Source organism: Rhineura floridana, chromosome 13 (genome assembly GCF_030035675.1).
Source record: "Rhineura floridana isolate rRhiFlo1 chromosome 13, rRhiFlo1.hap2, whole genome shotgun sequence".
In the NCBI taxonomy this organism is placed as follows: domain Eukaryota; kingdom Metazoa; phylum Chordata; class Lepidosauria; order Squamata; family Rhineuridae; genus Rhineura; species Rhineura floridana.
In genome coordinates this window covers 39,061,367-39,081,882 of record NC_084492.1, presented here as the reverse complement: position 1 = coordinate 39,081,882, position 20,516 = coordinate 39,061,367, and the positions used below count along the sequence as shown (strand labels likewise).

At 44.4% G+C, this 20,516-nt stretch overlaps 1 protein-coding gene across 4 annotated transcripts in view; it reads left to right on the top strand.

Moving 5' to 3' along the window:
- Nucleotides 1–20,516, top strand: part of BANP (BTG3 associated nuclear protein) — a 199,721-nt gene that overhangs the window by 79,319 nt on the left and 99,886 nt on the right. For all 4 annotated transcript variants that reach the window (XM_061594509.1, XM_061594510.1, XM_061594512.1 and 1 more), the window contains exon 8: nt 13,394–13,561. In XM_061594509.1, the coding sequence (XP_061450493.1) occupies nt 13,394–13,561 (168 nt within the window). The remainder of the gene's footprint in view (nt 1–13,393; nt 13,562–20,516) is intronic.

The following is a 20,516-nucleotide window of genomic DNA, read 5'->3' as shown; positions in this document are numbered from 1 at the left end:
AGAGTCCCTTACGTGCCCCAGAAGTTCAGTTGGATTTATTTCCAATTAACCGAGTTTGGCCTTACAGTCTCAATACACAAAAATTGTTGAAATCTTGAAAATATCTCTCTTAATGTGGCAACTCAGGTTTTTTCAAAGCTTAGCTGGCCTGAAGAGCTGTGCTTGCTAGGAAAAAGGCAAAGGGCCTGGGCTGTGCTGCCAGTCACCTTGATCAACTCCTAGGCAGTGTAGCACCAGCCATGTTGTTTGTTTGGGAGACATCAGGTTGAAGGCAAAACTGGGGCAGAATTCTCAAAATGGAGGCATATATGTGAAAAATATGTTATCGCCTTTATTCTTATGTCTGGATTCTTTATGTCTGGATTAGCTCAAAGATGGCGACGAGAGAGGATGTTTGATTGGGAGCTCTGCACCTCAGCTCCTAATTTCTTCCCTTTCTACCGCCTGGTATTTATCATCTTACCTTATCATCGATGTCTTTGCTTATGCTTATGCCGGCGTTGGTACGATCTTGGACTGTGGCTGGACTTTACATCTTTGCCTGGACCCAGTTTTGCTGTTTTGGCCTTTGGTTCGGGGCGGAGCCGCGGCTCTTGGGTTGCTCTGACCCGTTGCGGAGTTCCATCTTTGGCGTGCTACGGCTGGAGTGTGTTGGGGGCCGCTGTTGCCGCGGTGTTGCTGCCCTGGCTGCTGCGGTTCTCGAGGAGTCGCTGCCCTCCGGGTGCTTTTGGGCCGTTTGTTTCTGGGCCCGTTGTTTGGTCTCCGGCGTGGCTCTGGCCGTTTCGGATTTACAACTGCTGCTGCCTTGGCTTTTGTTGTTGCTGCCGCTGCTCTCCGGATCTTCTGGACTGCCTGTTGGTCGGTGTTCGGCTTTGTCGTCGGTCGCCGGCTGCGACACGCCTGTGAGTCCTGGATCGATGCTGCTGGGTTCCGCTGCTTCTGCCTGCTGCTCTGTCGTTGTTTCATCGTGGCTTTCTGCCTGCTTGCCGCCACTCCATTCAAGTTCGCTGCTTGGGGCGTGTCTTGTCCTCTGGCTTGCTTACTTGCTGTTTACTGGGTCGCGGGCAGATATTTTACAACTTTATTTGATGACATTACTTATGGATGAAGCTTGATGCGGAGGAGAATTTTAACGTCGGCTGCTATTGTTGCTGTTTGGGTGCATTTTAATTGTCTGTTTGTTTTGTCTGTTGTGTGTATGAATGAGATTGTGTGGACGTGTTTGTGTATATTTATGTGTATTTTTATGCGTTGTTGTGTGAATGTGTTTGTTTGTATTTAAATATTTTTAAAATGTGCCTGGCAGAGCATGCTTTGTATTTAACGGGGGGGCTTCCGGGGGCCCCAATTAGCGTAGTGACGGGTAATGGGAGGTATGGCGTTAGGAGGAGAACATGCCAGGTAAGGGGAACTCGCCCCAGACAAGTTGTGTCTGTGCCTTGTTCCGGTTCTCCTCAAGACCACAGAATTGCTGGTTGTTCTATCAGCCAGCCCTTAGATCTCCAGGTGCTGCTTTTGAATGCCAGGTTGGTATATAATAAAACCTCCCTTGTCCATGATTTAATTGTGGATGAGGGTGCCGACCTGGCGTGTATAACCGAGACCTGGGTGGGTGAGCAGGGAGGAGTTGCCCTCTCTCAGCTTTGCCCACCTGGGTATACGGTGCAGCACTATGGCAGATCTGAGGGCCAGGGAGGCGGGGTCGCTGTGGTCTATAGGAGTATTTTCTCTCTCACCAGGCATCCTGTCCAGATGACGACTGGTCTAGAGTGCCTCCACCTTGTACTGGGCCAAGGAGACAGACTGGGAATCTTGTTGGTGTACCGCCCACCTTGCTGCCCAACAGCTTCCCTAGCTGAGCTGACAGAGATAGTCTCGGAGGTGTTGTTGAGGTCCCCCAAACTTGTGGTGTTGGGGGATATCAACGTTCATGCCGAGACTGTCTTATCTGGAGCGGCTCAGGACTTCATGGCCTCCATGACAACCATGGGGCTGTCTCAATTTGTTGCTGGTCCAACGCATGTGTCGGGTCACACTCTTGATTTGATCTTCGCCACTGGTCATGGAGATGGTGATCTGGAGGTGGGGTATTTTTCATCTACTCCATTGTCATGGACAGATCACCGCCTGCTGCGTTTTAGACTTACGACGACTCTTTCCCTCTGCAAGGGTGGGGGACCTATTAAGTTGGTCCGCTCTCGGAGGCTTATGGATCCTATGGGTTTTCAGAGGGTTCTGGGAGTTTTTCCAGCTGATAGTACTGGCGCTCCTGTCGAGGCCTTGGTTGAACTGTGGAATACAGAGATGGCCCGGGCTATCGACACGATCGCTCTCGCGCGCCCTCTTCGATGCAGAGCTCATACAGCTCTGTGGTATACCCCGGACCTGAGAGTGATGAAGCAAGAGAGAAGGAGGCTGGAGTGCAGATGGAGACGAACTCCAGACGGATGCAATTATGCTTTGGTAAGTGCCTCTACTAAGTCGTACATAAAAGCGGTAAGGGCGGGGAAGAAGTCCTACTTCGCTGCCTCTATCAAGACATCTCTCTGCCGCCCAGCAGAGCTTTTTAGGGTTGTACGAGGACTCTTACATTCTGGTCCTCAAGATACCATTGAAACATCTGAAGCTCGCTGTAACGACATTGCAGGGCACTTCCAAAATAAAATTGCATGCATCCGTAGGGACCTAGACTCTGATGTTACGACAGATGAATCCATTGAAGTGTCCAGAACACGGTCTTGTCTTTCATTATTGGATGAGTTTCCGTTGGTGCAGCTTGAGGAAGTGGACAAGGTGCTTGGAATGGTGCGGGCGACCACGTCTGCTCTAGATCCTTGTCCATCTTGGCTGGTCAAGGCTAGCAGGACTGGTACCACCGGCTGGGCCAAGGAAGTGATAAATGCCTCCTTGAGTGAGGGAGTAGTCCCTAGTAGCCTCAAGGAGGCAGTAGTGAGACCTCTTTTGAAGAAACCTTCCTTAGACCCAGATAACTTGAACAATTATAGACCGGTGGCAAATATCCCGTTTTGGGGCAAGGTTCTGGAGCGGGTGGTTGCCAATCAGCTCCAGGTGCTCTTGGATGAGACCGATTATCTGGATCCGTTTCAATCCGGTTTTAGGCCCGGTTTTGGCACTGAAACAGCCTTGGTCGCCCTGTACGATGACCTCTGTCGGGAGAGGGACAGAGGGAGTGTGACTCTGTTGATTCTCCTTGATCTCTCAGCGGCGTTTGATACCATCGACCATGGTATCCTTCTGGGGAGACTCGCAGAGTTGGGAGTTGGAGGCACTGCTTGGCAGTGGTTCCGCTCCTACTTGGCGGATCGTCGCCAGAAGGTAGTACTTGGGGAACATTGCTCGACACCTTGGACTCTCCATTGTGGAGTCCCTCAGGGGTCGATTTTGTCCCCCATGCTTTTTAACATCTACATGCAGCCTCTGGGTGCCGTCATCAGGAGTTTTGGAGTGCGTTGCCACCAGTACGCTGATGACACGCAGCTCTATTTCTCCTTTTCATCTTCTACAGGTGAGTCTGTGGATGTGCTGAATCATTGCCTGACCGCGATAATGGACTGGATGAGAGCTAATAAACTGAGACTCAATCCAGACAAGACTGAGACACTGTTGGTGAGTGCCTCCTCTGCCCAGATGGTGGATGTTCACCCTGTTCTAGATGGGGTCACACTCCCCTTGAAGGAACAGGTTCGTAGTCTGGGAGTTCTTTTCGATCCTTCCTCGTCTCTTGAGGCGCAAGTGGCCTCGGTGGCAAGGAATGCGTTCTACCACCTTCGGTTGGTAGCCCAGCTACGCCCCTATCTGGACAGGGATGACCTCGCCTCAGTTGTTCATGCTCTGGTAACTTCTAGGCTGGATTACTGTAATGCGCTCTACGTAGGGCTGCCCTTGAAGACAGTTCGGAAGCTTCAGCTAGTGCAAAACGCAGCAGCCAGACTGCTGACGAGGACCAGCTGGTCAGCACATATAACACCTGTTCTGGCCCGTTTGCACTGGCTACCTATTTGTTTCCGAGCCAGATTCAAGGTGCTGGTTTTGACCTATAAAGCCTTACACGGCGTGGGACCGCAATATCTTGTGGAACGCCTCTCCCGCTATGAACCTACCCGGTCACTTCGCTCAGCATCTAAGGCCCTCCTCCGGGTACCAACCCATCGAGAAGCCCGGAGGACAGTTACTCGATCTAGGGCCTTTTCTGTAGTGGCCCCGGAACTGTGGAACAGCCTCCCCGAAGAAGTACGCCTGGCGCCTACGCTTCTATCTTTTCGGCGCCAGGTTAAGACCTGGCTATGCTCCCAGGCATTTTAAGCGTTTATGTTATAATTTAAATTTTTTATTTTTTATTTTTTCTTTAGTTGCTGCTTGTGTTTATTGTTTGTTGTCTGATTTTATTGTTGATATTTTGTATTTTAACCTTTTTGTACACTGCCCAGAGAGCCACTCGCTATGGGCGGTCTATAAATGAAACAAATAAAATAAATAAATAAATTCTTTGCTTTGTCCTTGCTGGTTTTGAATAATAGTCATTTGTATAAAATCCTAAACATTTGTTGCACATTCTGCGCAACCAGAGTACTACTAATAAAAAGCTATTGGTGCACATAGTGTAAATCATAATGCTCATATTGCTGCTATCAATGTGGGGAGTTCTGCCTACTCCCTTACTTTCCAGTAAGCATCCCTGGGCCAGGTGTTAAATCTGGAAACTGATGAGGCTCACCCTAACAGCCTCTGCTTGATGAACTGTAATAACAAGCTGAGCTGAGCCAGAGGAAGCGGCTGTGCCTGCCGTTTCTGAGCCTTACGATTTAGAAAGCTGTGCATGGAATACTTGGATTCTACCTGCAGGAGCAAAAATGAAAGCTGGTCTCCTATTGAACATGCTATCTTGTTTTAGTCAAATGCTCATTAAGCATCGTTAACCAAGTTGCTGAGCAAATCTCTATTTTGCTCACACCGGATGTGCTGTTTAAGGTTACGTCCTGTTGTGCTAGGAAAAACACCCCCCTTTTAAAAACAGAAGCCCATGAAACTGCACTGAGATGCTCAGAGACATGGATATTGAAAGCATACGTAAAATAAATAGTGATTTTTTATTGATGTTGCAAATCTAGCGAGCATGGGTTAGCTTCAAGGATCGGTGCGGACCATTTCTAATATTATAGACTTAATTCTTAATCTGCTTTCTCTCCAATTCCCTGCATATATTTCCAGGGGTCCACAGTTTTGCTCACTTTTTGCAAGTTTGATGTGTTCCATGTTTTCTCCCATCCTTGGGTCACGGGGATGGGGCAGGAATTTCCCCATTGTGCCATTGGCTGTGCTTTGGAGGCACTGGATGCAAGTGTGGAGACAACCCTAGCCCTTCCTGGAAGTCTGGGGTTTGTATTGGCAGCACGTTCCCAAGGCATTTGGAGCTTCGAGCTGGAGAGGGAGGAAGGGCCTGTTTTTCACACTGCATTTCCACGCAGTGCAATTCCAGGAACAAACTCTTGCCATGTTCCCCAGGCCCAAGCTTGGAGCTAGGGATGGTGGCAGGGGATTGTGACTGACTTCTTGCTGCATTTTGGAGAAGCAGACAAGACCTGCCTCTTGTGTTGGGTACAATGTCTACAGCAAGGCTGCTAAGGCCAGCCAAAATTTGAAATAATTTTTTTTGGGGGGGAGGGAGAGTAACATCAGAAGGAGATATAAAACAGCTTAAATATTTTGTAATGGCATCAGAAGTCTCCAAGGCATGCAGGAATTAGCTGGTCTGGAAATCCAGAACTGAAGCATCCAAATTCCCGTCTCCAGCATAAGCACAGCCAACTGCCCTGAGGGAGGAGCCTTGATGGCTGCTGTGGTGCTTCTCTGCAAACACTTTCGCCTCTTTATTGAAGCTGCCAGAACCTGGCTTCAATTTCAAACAGCTCTTTGTAAATCTGCTCAATCTTGCCATATGGAGAGAGGCAGAAACACATTTCAGGGCGAGGCAAAAGATAGATGCAAATGATGGAGGCTGTAGCCCTCTGTGTGCCAAAGCCCTACAGAATCCAGTGGGCTTTACTTATGAAAAATCATGCTCAAGATTGCGCTGCACGTTCTCTCCAGTTGCAGTTCTAAGGAAACTGGCATCTATGGACTGGCATCTTCATCTAAATTGCTTGCATATGGCGTCATTGGCTAGTTGCAGTTTGAAAGCAGTGCAGCAGTATCAGGAAATAAATAATTGGCAGTGGTGCAATGTCCCCCTTCCTCCCCCAGCCCCTCTACCACATGCTGTCTGTCATTCATTAATGCAAAAGCAATTAATATAACCTTCTCGCTTACCAATCACCAACAGAATATTGTTCCACTAAATCATGAAGTATATTATATCAACAAGCCACTCAGTTCTTCGAAAAGCAAGAGATGGAAAGAATCGGACCTCAGCATTGCTCACTCCATAACATTTATTATAGTCTATGTTTATAAAATTTGCTTATTGCTTTTCACCACCCAAAGTGGTTTCATATGCTCATCAGAGCTCTGTCCCAGTTGGTTGTAAATTAGGTTCTTTTTTGCTCCAAGAAAACATTCAGTACAGGATTATTATAAGCCCCAGTACGCTTTTAATAACATAAGAAGAGCCCTTCTGAATCAGATTAGAGTTCATCTAATCCAGTGTTCTGTGGCTAACTAGATGCGTGCAGGAAACCCACAAGCAGGACTTGAAGGCTACAGCCCTCTCTTCTTGTTGCTCCCCAGCAGTTGGTTTCTAGAGTCAGACTGCCTCCAAACTTGGAGGTTCCATTTAACCATTAAAACAAGCATCTGTGGATAGACTTTTCCTCTCCCATCAAATTGTCTAAATTTGGCAGTGCGTTCCATAAGTAAGCTGTATTTCCTTTTCTCTGTCCTGACTCTCCTGTCAATAAGCTTCATTGGATGACCGCCGAGGCCTGCTATTACGAGAGAGGAAGAAAAGCTCTCTTACCCAGCTCCCATTCATTTCAGTGGGCCTTGTGCTGAAGATCTTCCCAGATCTTTAACGCAAAACCCAGCAAAAAACTAGGACCCTACACAGCATTGTCAGGCTTGCATGGATTGGTTCACCACCATCTTCGATTCTCTTGTTTTTCTGGCTGTCCCACTGAATTGGTCCTGCCATAGTTGAGTGCCTGCCCTGCACCCCCTTATGGGGGCTCACAATCCTATTGTTTTGTACTATTTGTACAGCCTTTTCTCTGCATTTGCCGGGATTTCCATTTCCCCTCTTAATCTTTCCAGTGATATGTCTGGGCATCTTCCCCCCCTCTTCCCCCTTTTTTTTTTAGTGGAGGTGTTTGCTGACATGTAGTGCAATTGCGCGTTTCTGTCAAGGATTGAAGACCTGCTGCTTTTCAGTTGTTTTTGCCATATTTGAAACTTTACCCAGCCACTGACTGCCTTTTTATTTACAATGCACATTTGTACTGCCAAGTGGTGAAATGTCCTTGGCAGTGTAGGTTTCGGGATCTCTTAAAAGACACTGAGTGGTTGATGTCTAGTTCAGAGCTGTAGCTGTCTCTTCCCTTGAAGAGGCAAGAGCCCCTCAAGGTATGGGTTCTGCCCAAGAAGCCTTTTTTTTTTTTGGCAGCAGGGGTGATTGTCAAATGCCTTGTATTTAAAGTGATGCACCTACAACAGATGCAAGTGGCTATATGACTCCCAGTTTAAAATGTTCAGCTGCCATTTTTGTGCATGTATGAGCAGGGTTTAGAGCACATGATTAAGAGCAAGTAGCCCAAAGCATCATCCTTCTTCTTCCTTGCCTGTCATGCCTTCTATTGCAGCAGGAGGACAGGGACCGAGCCGCCGTTTTGCGGGGAACCTGAAACAGGATAGGGCTCTTCTTCTTCTTGCAATTCCTGCCTTCCTCTGTGGATGAAAAAGCAGGCAGAGAAGGCGCAGTAGCTGAATTTCTTTGCATCCTGAATGGCTTCAGATCTTTATGACTATAGAGTCTGGCATGTGATTTTTCTCTTACAGGGTTTAGAAGTCAGAAGGCATCCCTGAAATCACTTAATCCCTGTTGTCATTAGAGAGGAAAAACAGTCTTGCTGCTTAATGCGAGCTGTTGCCTTGCATGAGAATTAATGTACCGCTCATCTGGAAAATACATTGTGTGATTCAAGGAAAGTGATGAGTTCATGAATATTCATAAATGGAATTCCAGAAAGTTGCCTTGTCCATTCTTTTCTCTCTCTCTTTGGCACTCTGAAAGAGTTAAACCATCAAAAACTGGCGCTGATGCTGCCATGGTTGGCAAAACGTAAACAAACTTGCGTAGCCATTGGGCTTCTGTCATGCCAGAGCTTTCCGAGCCCACAAGCTCCTTTGGAAGAGGAGACATTTTCGTTGTTGATTCCTAAGTTAGTTTTTCTTGGCGGCACACGGGGTGGCTTTTGCCATCCAGCTGGAATTCTGTGATGCTGTGGAAAAGAGCTTATGTAACAGGATGTCTCAAGAAGGCTCTTACATTTTTAAGATATATATTTATGGAGAGCAAGTGAGAGAGTGAGAGAGAGAGAAAGAGAGAGAGAGAGAGAGAGCACACATACAAATTAGGGGTGGTGGTGGAAATGTCTCCCTCAGCTTTTTCCGTCTGTAATTTTGATATGCTGAAATGGAATCATGCTGCTTTTAAAAATATTTGTTTATTAATTTATTGCTTCAGGCTGGAAGGCTGTCAATGTGTAAGTTACTGACAACACACTTTTGGGATCAGAGGAGGAGCAGCAGCGTTTACTTACAGGTGACCCTGCTAATTTAAGCAGTCAGGCTTCAGTTTCAAGCTGTGGATTGACCCCCCTAAGGAAGAAAGGGGTCAGTGTTGTGGTTTGTTTTGTTTTTTTCCTTAGTGAAGAATGAACTGTGTAGTAAACATTGGTGATAAGGTTGCTGAGATTAGTGAGAAGGTGTTTTACCTTGATTGTGAACATCATAGAGTGCAATTAGACGAGACAGCAGGAGATACATGATAGGGTCTCCTGCAATTTTCTTCTGAAAGAGACAATCAAACTGTGGGAGCCAAATTGGTTTGGGATGGATACACTGGGGAGAAGGCAATTAACCCTTCCCCACCACATGTTTTTCCCCCTATTAAATTAGTCCCCAGTTTCTATTTTTCCTATGGTTGCTTGCATATTTTTCCCTGTGGGGCAGATAGCGGGTTTTGCAGGGTGTGTGTAACTAACTGGTTCAGGAGTGCAGTGGAGGGATGGAGAGGCAGGTTAAATGTGATTTAGTGACCCCCTGTGGCTGTGTGTACCATTAAAACCCCCCACAGAAGATCTTAATCAGGTGTCTCTGGCATTGTGTCCCAGTTTGTCCCACTGCTTCTTTATCATAATGGATAATCTGTATTTCTCACTATTGCTTAGAGTTTTGTTTAAATATAAGGGGCATATACATTGTCCAGATAAAATAAACAAATGTCACTTTTAAGTAGGGGTCTACCCTTTTGCCTTAAAGAGCCAATATTAGGGCATGGCCAGACGTATTCCTGTTCATCCAACTTACTACAATACCGGAAAGTCAAAATTTTATGTTGGGAGGAAGGGCGGGATATAAATTAAACAAACAAACAAACAAATAATCTTTAAGCAGTTTTTAAGCCTGTTAGTTCACTCTGCTAAGTATCCTGGGCTATTTATGTCCATAAGGTTATTTTGTTGCTACTAGGATAATGCCTTTTTATAGTATTATATAATACTTTTAACACAGTGGTTAGAAACTACTGGAAAAGGTGGCTTGCATGGTGTATTGTATGTGCTTCAGCAGAATGCACACTGAAAAATAATATTTGTGGAAAGAAAACCCATTGAAAAATATCTAATGTTAGCCTGCTGACTTTATCTTTAGGTTTTGTTTTGCCAAGTCTTATCACAATTTGGGGTGCAATGCTTTCCAGTTATGTTGCCTCCTAACTGACTGGGACATGCATACACGCTGTTCACAGTTCAGAAATAAACATTACTCTCTTGAGTTTCTGTTTTTAAAAAATGTTGACCACATATTTTTGAATGATAATCCTGACCCTCTGCGTTACTGCGGAGTACTCTTGTGAGATGTTCACAATTTCCATTGTTCTCCTTTATATTTATATTGTGATGGCTGCAGAGATATAAGGCAACACGTCTCTTTTTTGTGCAGTCCCCCCCACCTTTGCCCACTGATCTTCTTGGGTATGCATGGATAGTCTGATATCTTGGATATCTTTGCCTTTCCAAACTAATTTGCCTCACCTCCCTTCCCCGCAAGCAGCTTCTCAAATGGATGCACATTAAAGTGGTGGGATAGCTCATACATGTTTACATCTTTCACACACAAAAACACACAGTATTACTATCACTATCATTCCTTTGGGCTGTTTCCTCCATGTGTCATCACACATGCAATTTGAAAAGGGGTGAAAAGCAAAGTTGGATCTGCAAGTAAGTTCAAAAGAAATAAATAATAGTTTTGCCAGTTTTATATAGCACTTTAGGCTTTGTCTGTATTCATCTAGTTGATCTTATGGATGGAAACACACATTGATATGCACATTCTGTTGAAAATAATAGTGTTGTCCGACATCCATATGCAACGGCGTATTCAGATGCACATACAGCCTCTGTTTTTCTCCCTCTCTGCTTAGCTTTCACAAGTATTTGCACACCTAGTTGTCAATTATTACCTTCCCTTCCTCAGAAAGGAAATTTGGGTAGAATTGGACCGAAGAAAGGCTAGGATAATTACCCATATTAGTAGAGCCACAATATCCATCTCACCAATTGGACCTGATGGATTACCACAGCACGCTTTGTCAGCAGAAGCAGCATGGCTTTGGGCTACACAATAAAAGTTATATCAGCTCTTGAGAACTCTTGCTTCCTTGAGAATGGCGAGTGGAAACAGGATTCCTGACAGGATTTATGAACTTTTCCCTCCACCCACTACCTCGATCCCATTTTGAAATTGCCAAACATAATACTCATTGGTTGCTGATGCTCTTCCTTTTCTGTCTTCTGTTGTTTGGATGTTCCTTCTGTCCTCCTTGGTTCAATGATCCTGTATGCAGCAACATCTGGAATCTCTCTGTGGTTTTGCTGAAACTTGTGGTTCCTTCTCTTTGCCCTGGTCCTTAGGCTGGTGGATATTTTTATCTTCCAAGTACTACAACTTGTTGACATCCCAGTAAAGCCCTAAAGGTAGTTATGGCCAAGCTAGTTTGCTCCACCCCTACTCTCTTGCCTGGTCACTTGGGTCAGCAGCATGTCTTGCAACATGCCTGGTTTATCACAGGCATTTCCTGGGCCACATGGCTGTGCCACGCCAACAGCTGCCCCCTCTTTGGTGTCCCTCTTCTGAAGTAATCTCATACACACATGTGAAGAAATGTTGGTGTTTTCATTCCATTAGACGTGCCCCTCAAAGCCCTTTAAATAGGCTCAGGGCAGGTGGTCTATTTGCATGGGGAGGGTTTCTCTGAATGGAACTGGGCTAGCAATGTGGCACTCCTGTAAACAGGTTGAAAAGCTGGTGCCATCTGCCTGCATATCTGCCTTTTTTTTAAGCAAACGTTTCTGAGTTCAGGACTATAAGTTTTGTAACGAGCTTATGAGAAGCATCAGATTGGCATGAGGGGTATTTTCAATTTAACATTGCGGAATGCAAAAAATCCGTGCTGACTATAGCATACAGCCACTCTTGTGGCTGTATAATTTTAAAATATACTTTGCATTCCCTACATATGGTGCAAAAAAAAAAAATCAGTTCTAGATTCCTGAGTTCCTAGTGTGACCTGGCAATTCCAATGTGTAGCTCTGCCACACACAACTGAGATATGCCCTGTTGTAATTGGCCCACTTGTTGTGGGTACTGTGACATGATGCTTTCATTAAAACAGCAAGATGGGTTTTAACTGGGAACTTCTGAAATGCTGATTATGTCTGACGGATTAGTTTTCCTTTTTTTTTTTTAACCGTACTCCCCTGGAAGCTTAAACCACGGGTTCCTTCCACATTTGAAATGACTCTTATATCTGCTGTGGTTGCTCTCTTTTAAAAGCCAGTCTTCATTTAAACCATTCTCAGCCCTGGTAGAACTTGATGCAATCCCAGCTGAAGCAAGCGTTGCCCAGTTTTGCTGTGCAGTCCTTTCCCTCTCAGTTCCTGGAACCAGGATGGGACAGAGGGAGTCCTGCTTCTGCAAACAAGCAGCACCTCGTCCTCTGCATTTATCAGTGTGCTGACTAGCAAGGAGGGTAAAGTTCTCTTTGTGCTGGTCTACGATGGGATGGATGACTAGTTTGCAGTGGCATGGGGAAAATCCTTCCCTCTCCCATGTGGAGGCAGCTGCAATGAGGAAAAATATAATGTGTCCCACGTATGACAGCTGCTTTACACGCACCAGATAAACTACAAGAGTCTTTTGCGATGGTCAGTATTTGGGTGCAGGGCCTTGCAGAGATGTCTGCCATCTCTTACTCAGTCAGCCTGTGTGCAGATTTGCATCTGCTCTCCAAGTTCTCCTTTAACTGGACTAGAGCCTGGGACGTTATATATGCAAAACAAATGTTCTGTCACCGAGCTATCAAATTTCCCAGAAGAGTTATGACATTTATGTCCCTGGAGATTTTACAGAAGAGACTGCATATGCAGTTCTGACAAGCCTAGTGCATGTCTAAAGCAGTTAAAGGAAAAAAAGGTAAAGGTGTCCCCGCACTTATAGTGCAAGTTGTTTCCGACTCTTAGGGTGACGTCTTGCAACGTTTACTAGGCAGACCATATATATGGGGTGGGATTGCCAGTTCTGTCCCCGGCCTTTCTTTAGCCCCCAGCATATGCCGGGTACTCATTTTACCGACCACGGATGGATGGAAGGCTGAGTGGACCTCGACCCTTTTTACCGGAGATTCGACTTCCTCCTTTCGTTGGAATCGAACTCCGGCTGTGAGCAGAGCTTCAGCTGCGTTACCACCGCTTACCGCTCTGCGCTACGGAGGATCTCTACTGAATTACTGAAGGAAGCTGGATGTAAAAGTCTACGGCCGTCATCACATGTAACCTGGGTTATCAGACATTCCTTCTCTCCAGAGAACTGTAGTTCAATGTGGGGTGTTAGGGTTTTTTTTACAGAGAATTCTAAGGGCCCTCACCAAGCTGTGTTTCCCAGAATTCTTTGTGGGAAGCCATGATAATTGAAACCAATATGAAACAAGCTATGAGTGCCCTTCCAGGCCTGTAATGCTGAGTACGGAGGTGTGTTCCATGTAGTTTTGAAATGGAGATGGCAGGAATTAGTTTAGGTCTTTCTAAATCTGCAGTCCACTTAATTAAAGCCCACAAATTTGAATATGGATTTGACTTTGTGCATTCCCTTTGTTTTGCAGGTCACCTTTTCTATAAGTTTGGAATCACAGAGTCTGACTGGTACCGGATCAAGCAGAGCATAGACTCTAAATGCCGAACAGCTTGGCGGCGAAAACAGCGAGGCCAGAGTCTTGCAGTGAAAAGCTTTTCAAGACGTACACCTTCCTCATCCTCTTACAGCGGCTCAGGTAAGAAGCAGCCTGTGCTTCTGAAAAGAAACTTCTGGTCCTCCTTATATTTAATTTTATTAGGTTTAATATTGTTATTTTTAAAACCATCCCACTTTCAAACAAAACTCAAAGTGGGCAAATAATTAAGAACATTGTCAAAGCACAATAAAGCAGCAGATAAACAACCAATAATACCATTTCCTGGTACAGAAATGCCCATGGCTGAAGTTCGGTAGTATTTGTCTCTACAGAACGCCTTTCTTTTGGAGAAAAAAGATGGAAAGCCTGGCTCTTGAAAGCCACATAAACAAGCACATTCACATGGGTGTCATTTGGGTTTTCTTCATGCCAAGTTTAGGAGCATTTTTTTGGTGTGAACCGTGCCTGCTAATATGCAGAAAAGAAAACTATTACCACTAAAAAAGGGAAATTGCAGCATCTGGTAAATATTGGCTACTAGGTATAGATTGTGAGCAAATAAAGATTTTCATCCTAATTGTGTGTGTTCCTTTTGCCAAAGTTGCCGCTGCCCAGGATTTACTCCTGTGGGTGAGGGTTGCGTGGGGTGATGAGAGATCTGAATAAGGGATCCATTAATGTAGGATTAAGGGAAGCTCAGAGGGTGGCAACAAGGGAGAGGGCCTTCTCAGTGGTGGCCCCCAAATTATGGAATGATCTTCCTGACAAGGTGTGCCTGGCGCCATCACTGTTATCTTTTTGGCTCCAGGTCAAGACTTTCCTCTTCTCCCAGGCATTTTAGCATGTGCTTTTAAATTGTTTTAAATTGTGTTTTAAATTGTTTTTAAAATATGTGTTTTAAATTTGTATATTTGCTTTTAATGTTTTTAGTTACTGTAAACCGCCCAGAGAGCTTCTGCTATGGGGCGGTGTGTGTGTGTGTGTGTGTGTGTGTGTGTATATATATCTATATGTATGTATGTATGTATGTATGTGTATATATATATATATATATGTATGTATATATGTATATGTATGTGTATATATGTATATGTATGTATATATATGTATATGTATGTATATATGTATGTATATGTATGTATATATGTATGTATATGTATGTATATATATGTATGTATATGTATGTATATATATGTATGTATATGTATATGTATGTATATATATATGTATGTATATATATATATATATATAAATAAGAAAAGTCCTGGAGCTGGATCAGGCCAAAGGGAGCCCATCTAGTCCATCCTACTGTTCTCACAGTGACCTATGAGAAGCCTGTAAACAGGACCTGAGTGCAACAGCGCTCTCTTCTGCTGCAGTGTCCAGCAACTGCTATTTGCAAGCATGCTGTCTCTGACTAAGGAGGAACAGCATAACCATCATGGCTTGTAGCACGATTTGTGATTCCATCCCCGATGATTCACTGTGAAGTTGGTTTGTTTATAATATTTCTACCTGCCTTTCACCATCTCGTCCCAGGTTCTGCTATGTGTCTCCACTGTGTCATTCCAATTGTGTATTTGCTTGGGTATTGTTGTAGTATTGCTTGGGTATTGGGTATTGTTTGTTGTTTGCCCACACCTAGTCGACAAATGCTTCTGCTACGAAGATTCTGTTATGCTCTGTGTTACAAGTGTTTCATGGTTTTAGTTCATAATAGGAACTGAGTCGAGCACATTCCATTTATTAGGATATGCTTAATTTCAGGGGGAAAAACATTTTCCATGCACACCCCCTGAAAGAAAAGTACACATTCTCACAAAACTTGGGAGAAATTCTGCTTTCTTCATAAGTTTAGGCACGAATCTGAAATGGCAAAATATTGAACCAAGGAATGTCCTCTTGGGACTCTTCTGGCTCATGCTTATATTAAAAGTTGGGTTGTGGGATGTTTGTATGCTGTGTATTAAAAGCAGGGGGTTGGAAGGGAGCTGAAAGAAGAGGAAATAAGATTATTTGCCCACATGAAGGTTTGGTTTGCATGTTAACGCTAACCGCTGTATCATAGGCAAGGAATGACAAAATCTGCTTTTGGTGGAAAATTTTATATGATCAACCTGATAGCCTTTACGAAAACGACAGCTAATTAGTGCTTTAACTTCACCAGCTATATCTATGGTTGGAATTGTTTGTTTGAGCTTCTCTTAATTGTTTCCTTTATGGATACAGTAGACATGTACTTAGGTATCTGTGCATGCTGGCAGTGTGTACGCTAGAAAGGTCTTTTATCTATAGAATGATGTTGGGTCAGTATACCAGCATGGCCCTGTTGGTAAGTGTCATATCTTCCACTAAGTAAATCACCTAGGGACGCCCTCTCTCCACCTACAAAAACTGTGCCAAAGGGAAAGTTACGGGGATGGGACGCATAGGTTTTTCACCTCTTCTTTCTGCTTTCATGTATTTAATGACCTTAAGGCAGATTAAAAAACTGATATTTTTGTGTGTGCAAAATGTGGTAAAACTGTCAAACACAAAACAGCAGCAGAATTAATACAGCAGCAAGACAGAAATACAATAAAGAGAAAATAAAAAGGTGGAATTTGCACCCCTAAAAACTAGGGATGTGTGTAGGGATGCTGCCACTGGGTTTTCGTTTCACAGCTTTGGGGCTGTAGTAGGAAAGGCCCTGCTCCTTGCTTGAACTCCCCTGTGGCTTGGTCTAAACATGCAGCAAAACGGAGTGGTGAAGTGCTGAGGAGATGGATTAAACTTTCCGACTTCAAGCTCCAGGTGGGGGAGTGCCATTTTTGAATGCTCCTGTTTCTCCCCATACTGAAATCTTCCTGCAAATAGAGAGCCCTCTTCTACAGAAAGTCCGTCTCATATAACACGCAGGAGTCCACTATAGAATCCACTGTTCCCCTGGAATCCACTGCCATGAGATGTGGTGGTGGCCACTAATTTAGATGGCTTTAAGAGGGGATTAGACAAAACTGATGGAGGATGAGAAGGTACTCCATTGATAGCCAGGCTCAGAGGTAGCATGCTACTGAATACCAGTTGCTGTTGGACATGAAGAAAGGCCATGATCTGCTTGTGAGCTTCCCAGCTGCACCTGTTTGGCCACCAGAGGAAGCAGAATGCTGGACTAGGTGGACCTGTGGTCTGATCCAGCAGAGGCTCTTACATTTATTAGGAATACAGGAAGCTGCCTTATTCCAAGTCAGACCATTGGTCCACCTAGCTCAGGAGACAGTATTGGCAGTAGCTCTACGGGGTTTCAGACAGGAATCCTCCCTAACCCCACCTGGAGATACCAGGGATTGAACCTGAGACTTTCTGAATGCAAGGCCGGTGCTCTGCCACCCAACTTCTTGAAGGAAGGGATGGCTGTGTCTTGAAGACCAGGCGTACCCTTCCCATGTGGCAAACCACTTTTGAAACATCAATAGTAGATTGTCCTGTGGCATTTTGGAGTTTATGTGTATTTGTGCTATAGGAAGTCCCACTGGGCATGCCTAAACCCTTGGGTGTACCTAAAATAGGACTGGTTTTTAGGACAGGACTAATTGCTGTTTATCATGTCTTACAATTTGCCACCCAAGCTTATGCAGGGTCAGACCAAGCTGGCGGTTGTAGATTAGGCTTGTAAAGCAGAGGTTTTTAGCAATGAAGCAGAAACTGCATATCTGAGAAGTCATGTGAGGGGCATTCTCTGTATTAAATAATGCATGAGGGGAAGTCACCCACTTGAGTGGAGCATGTTGTTCGTAGGCACAAAGTCCCAGATTCCTTCCCTAGCACCTGCTGTTGGAGGATCCCAGGGTTTCATGAGACCTGGCAAAGCCGCTTCAGTCAGAGTAGACAGTACTAGGCTGGACATACCAACGATCTGACTCAGTATAAGGCAGCTCCTCATGTCAAGGTGCCACTCATCCGTTCTAGGCCGCTTCAGATCAAAATTTGCCTGCCTCACGTGGTTGGTAAGGCTGCTGTGGACTCTCCTCTGGCTACATTTTAGGGCCCATGCTTTTATCTTCCAGCCAATAAACTTGTCTCTCTGATGCACACACAAAATAAGGTGGAGGATGGCTGAGCGCAGTGACCGCATTCATGATCTGTGACCAGTTTTGGTATGGAAGATAGTTGTTGAAACGAGAAATGTTTTGGAAATCTCACTCGGCCCCCCAAAACAAGCTTGCAGGAAAACAAAAGAGCTGGTAGCGATCTAGTCATGAAGCAATTTTAAATAAAATACATAAATAAAAGCAATAAATAAAAATAGATATCCTGACTCGGTTTTCTCTTGATGTGGAGAGATGGTTGGACTGGGCCCCAGCCAAATGGGCCCCCTGCCATAACTCGCATTATCTGTTATTGCCCTGTTATGTAAATGTGGGAAGTAGTTTGCTCTGTCATAGGACTGTCTCTGGTTTGGAACAGTTCCATCCTATTGACTGGCAGAAAGGAGAGTAAGTGTGAGGGGTTGCATTTGTCTGTACCTCTTAAAAAAGGAAGATGGCAAATCTGACAGCACAGAGTTGGAGTCTCAGGCCTATAAGACTTCTCAGTACAGGATCCCCATCTCCTTTAATAACAAATGGTGCCACAAGGCTTCATTTTTACACCCTTGCATCAGGCTCTGGTCCTCATCTGTAGGCTGATCATCCTGTGGCAGAGTGAATAATGAAAGTGTAGAATTGCTTCCATATTCCTATACGAAACTTACGTGGGACCAAATTAGTTCCGGTTGTCAGCCACCATCCACTGAACTGAACGGAACTGAACAAAAGCTAATGTTCCAGCTTTCGCACCCGATGAAAAGAAGAACACAACTCCCTGCCTGCTTTGCTGTTCCATCATTTCTGTCTCGAGTTGTTAATAAAGGTTGTTCTCTGCTTAATTGACTAAGCAAGTTTACAGCTGTCACAAGACTTACTAATTTCTCACACTAACCAGAGCAGATTGCCGGGCTTAGTCCTGCCCCCCTCCCCAAACATTAATTCATTTGGTGTGGTTACTCTTAAGACTGTTGCTTTTTGTGCTGAAGGTATTGATTGCTGCGGTCTGGATTGTGCTTCCCAGAATCGGGCTTCAAGCTCCTGCCTCAGCTTGTGTTTTAGTTTCATGTTTTTCCTGACAAGAGTGGCAAGTGGGACTGCTGTTTCACCGAGCCATCATCTGGTCATCTTTGACCAGCTAAGGGGACATTGTGGCAGGCAGTTGGTGCAACTCTGTTTCCTTCTTTAACTGAGAGGCAGAGTTGCAAACAACACAGTAACCATAGGAAGCTGCCTTACGCTGAGTCAGAGCATTGGTCCATCTAGCTCAGTATTTACACTGACTGGCAGCAGCTCTCCAGGATTTTAGGCAGGGGACATTCCCAGCCTTACCTGGAGATGCCAGGGATTGAACCTGGGATCTTCTGCATGCAAATCACATGCTCTGCCACTGAGCTATGGCCCTTCCCTTAAAGGAGGAAGTGACATCACAGAGTGGAGGAGCTGGGGTACTGGTTGGGAAGGTGGATGAAGGGCAAGCTGGTGGATTCTCTTACAAAACATCTGTGTGAATGCAGCTGAACTGCCAGCTAGGGGTTGTATTTGAAGCTGAAGACACATGACGTGGCCCTTCGTCTGAGAAAGCAGCTTTACCCTTTACTCAAAGGAGGCGTCTTTGAACAGACATGGGGTTTGCCATGTTTTTGAGCGGCTGATGAATATCAGATGGCCTCAGGAAGGCAACTTCTGAACTTTTAGATTTTATGGGAATCTTTCATCCCCTACATAAACTGTAGAAGGGTTAGGTCTAGATTATTTTAAGAGGCAATGAAGAGATATAAAAATGGAAAACGTGATGTGGCAACAGCCAGAGCTTTTGACTGCAGGGAGAAGAATGTTCATTTTTTCACAGTATGAAAGTTAAAAACACCAGCTTTTGAAACAGTTATAAACTACTTTTGTCTGACATATCTTCCTTTTCTGACTTTTCAAGGTGGTGTACGTTTTGGAGACAGGCCTCAGAAGTGTGTCTGTGTCTATACTGGGCATTTTTCCCAAGTGTTTAAAACTAGCTTGATGAGTATCATTTAAAAAAAGAAGAAGCAAGATTTCTTTACCCTGGCTTACTTCTTGTAACACATTGGGGCCCTTGTTTTGAAATGAGAATATTTTAAAAGAAACCTGACTATTGCAATTTTTTCTGTACTTTGTTATCCTCCATCTGTAGAAATTCATACCCGAACTCACTGAAGAGTTGTTTGATTTTGGTTGTCCAACACCTTCCTGGAAAAAAGGATGCTTCAGATTCAAGATTTGGATGCTTCAGATTCAAGATTTGTTACCTGCGTGGCCACAACAGAGTTCAGTCTGTTTTTTTTAGATACTGGCCCAATGAAATCTCTTTTCTAAACAACACAACTCAGCTGTAGACTCTCCTTCCAACTCATGCATTCTCTAGTATATCAAAACTATAAAAAAGAGGCCAGATTGTTTACATTTTGACAATCCATAACTATAGATGCGTCCTCCAAGCTGAATGCAATATTCGTATTCTTTTTTTAATGTTGAAAATGGATAAATATTATTTCTGCCAAGTCCCAGTATTTTTTTTTTTTGTAGGTGGTGGCGCATCCGGCAATTATGTATGAATGATGATTTTGGTGTTTAGATATGGATAAATCCTTTCTTTCCCCTTCCTATCTGGGGCCATGGCATTCCTGCCAGATGCTGAAATTCTGTTTATAAGCAAACTTGCTTCTCAAGAGATTCAGTTGTGAATGCATGACTTTTGTTTTAGTGTTACGTCTGCGGCATTTACCAGTACCCCACTTTAACCCTGGGGAAGTAAAAATAATTTCTAACATCTGTAGAGAAGCAGCTGGCCAGCGACAAATATTGGGTCTCTTTGTGTTGTTCCATTACAAACAACTTATAGCGCTGCTTTAATGTGCTGTAGGTCTTGTTACTCAAGAGCATTCATGGATTAATGGGACATTTTTGGTCAGTAAGTAAACCTGTTTTTTGGGGGGGGGGTTCTCTTTCCAGCACCA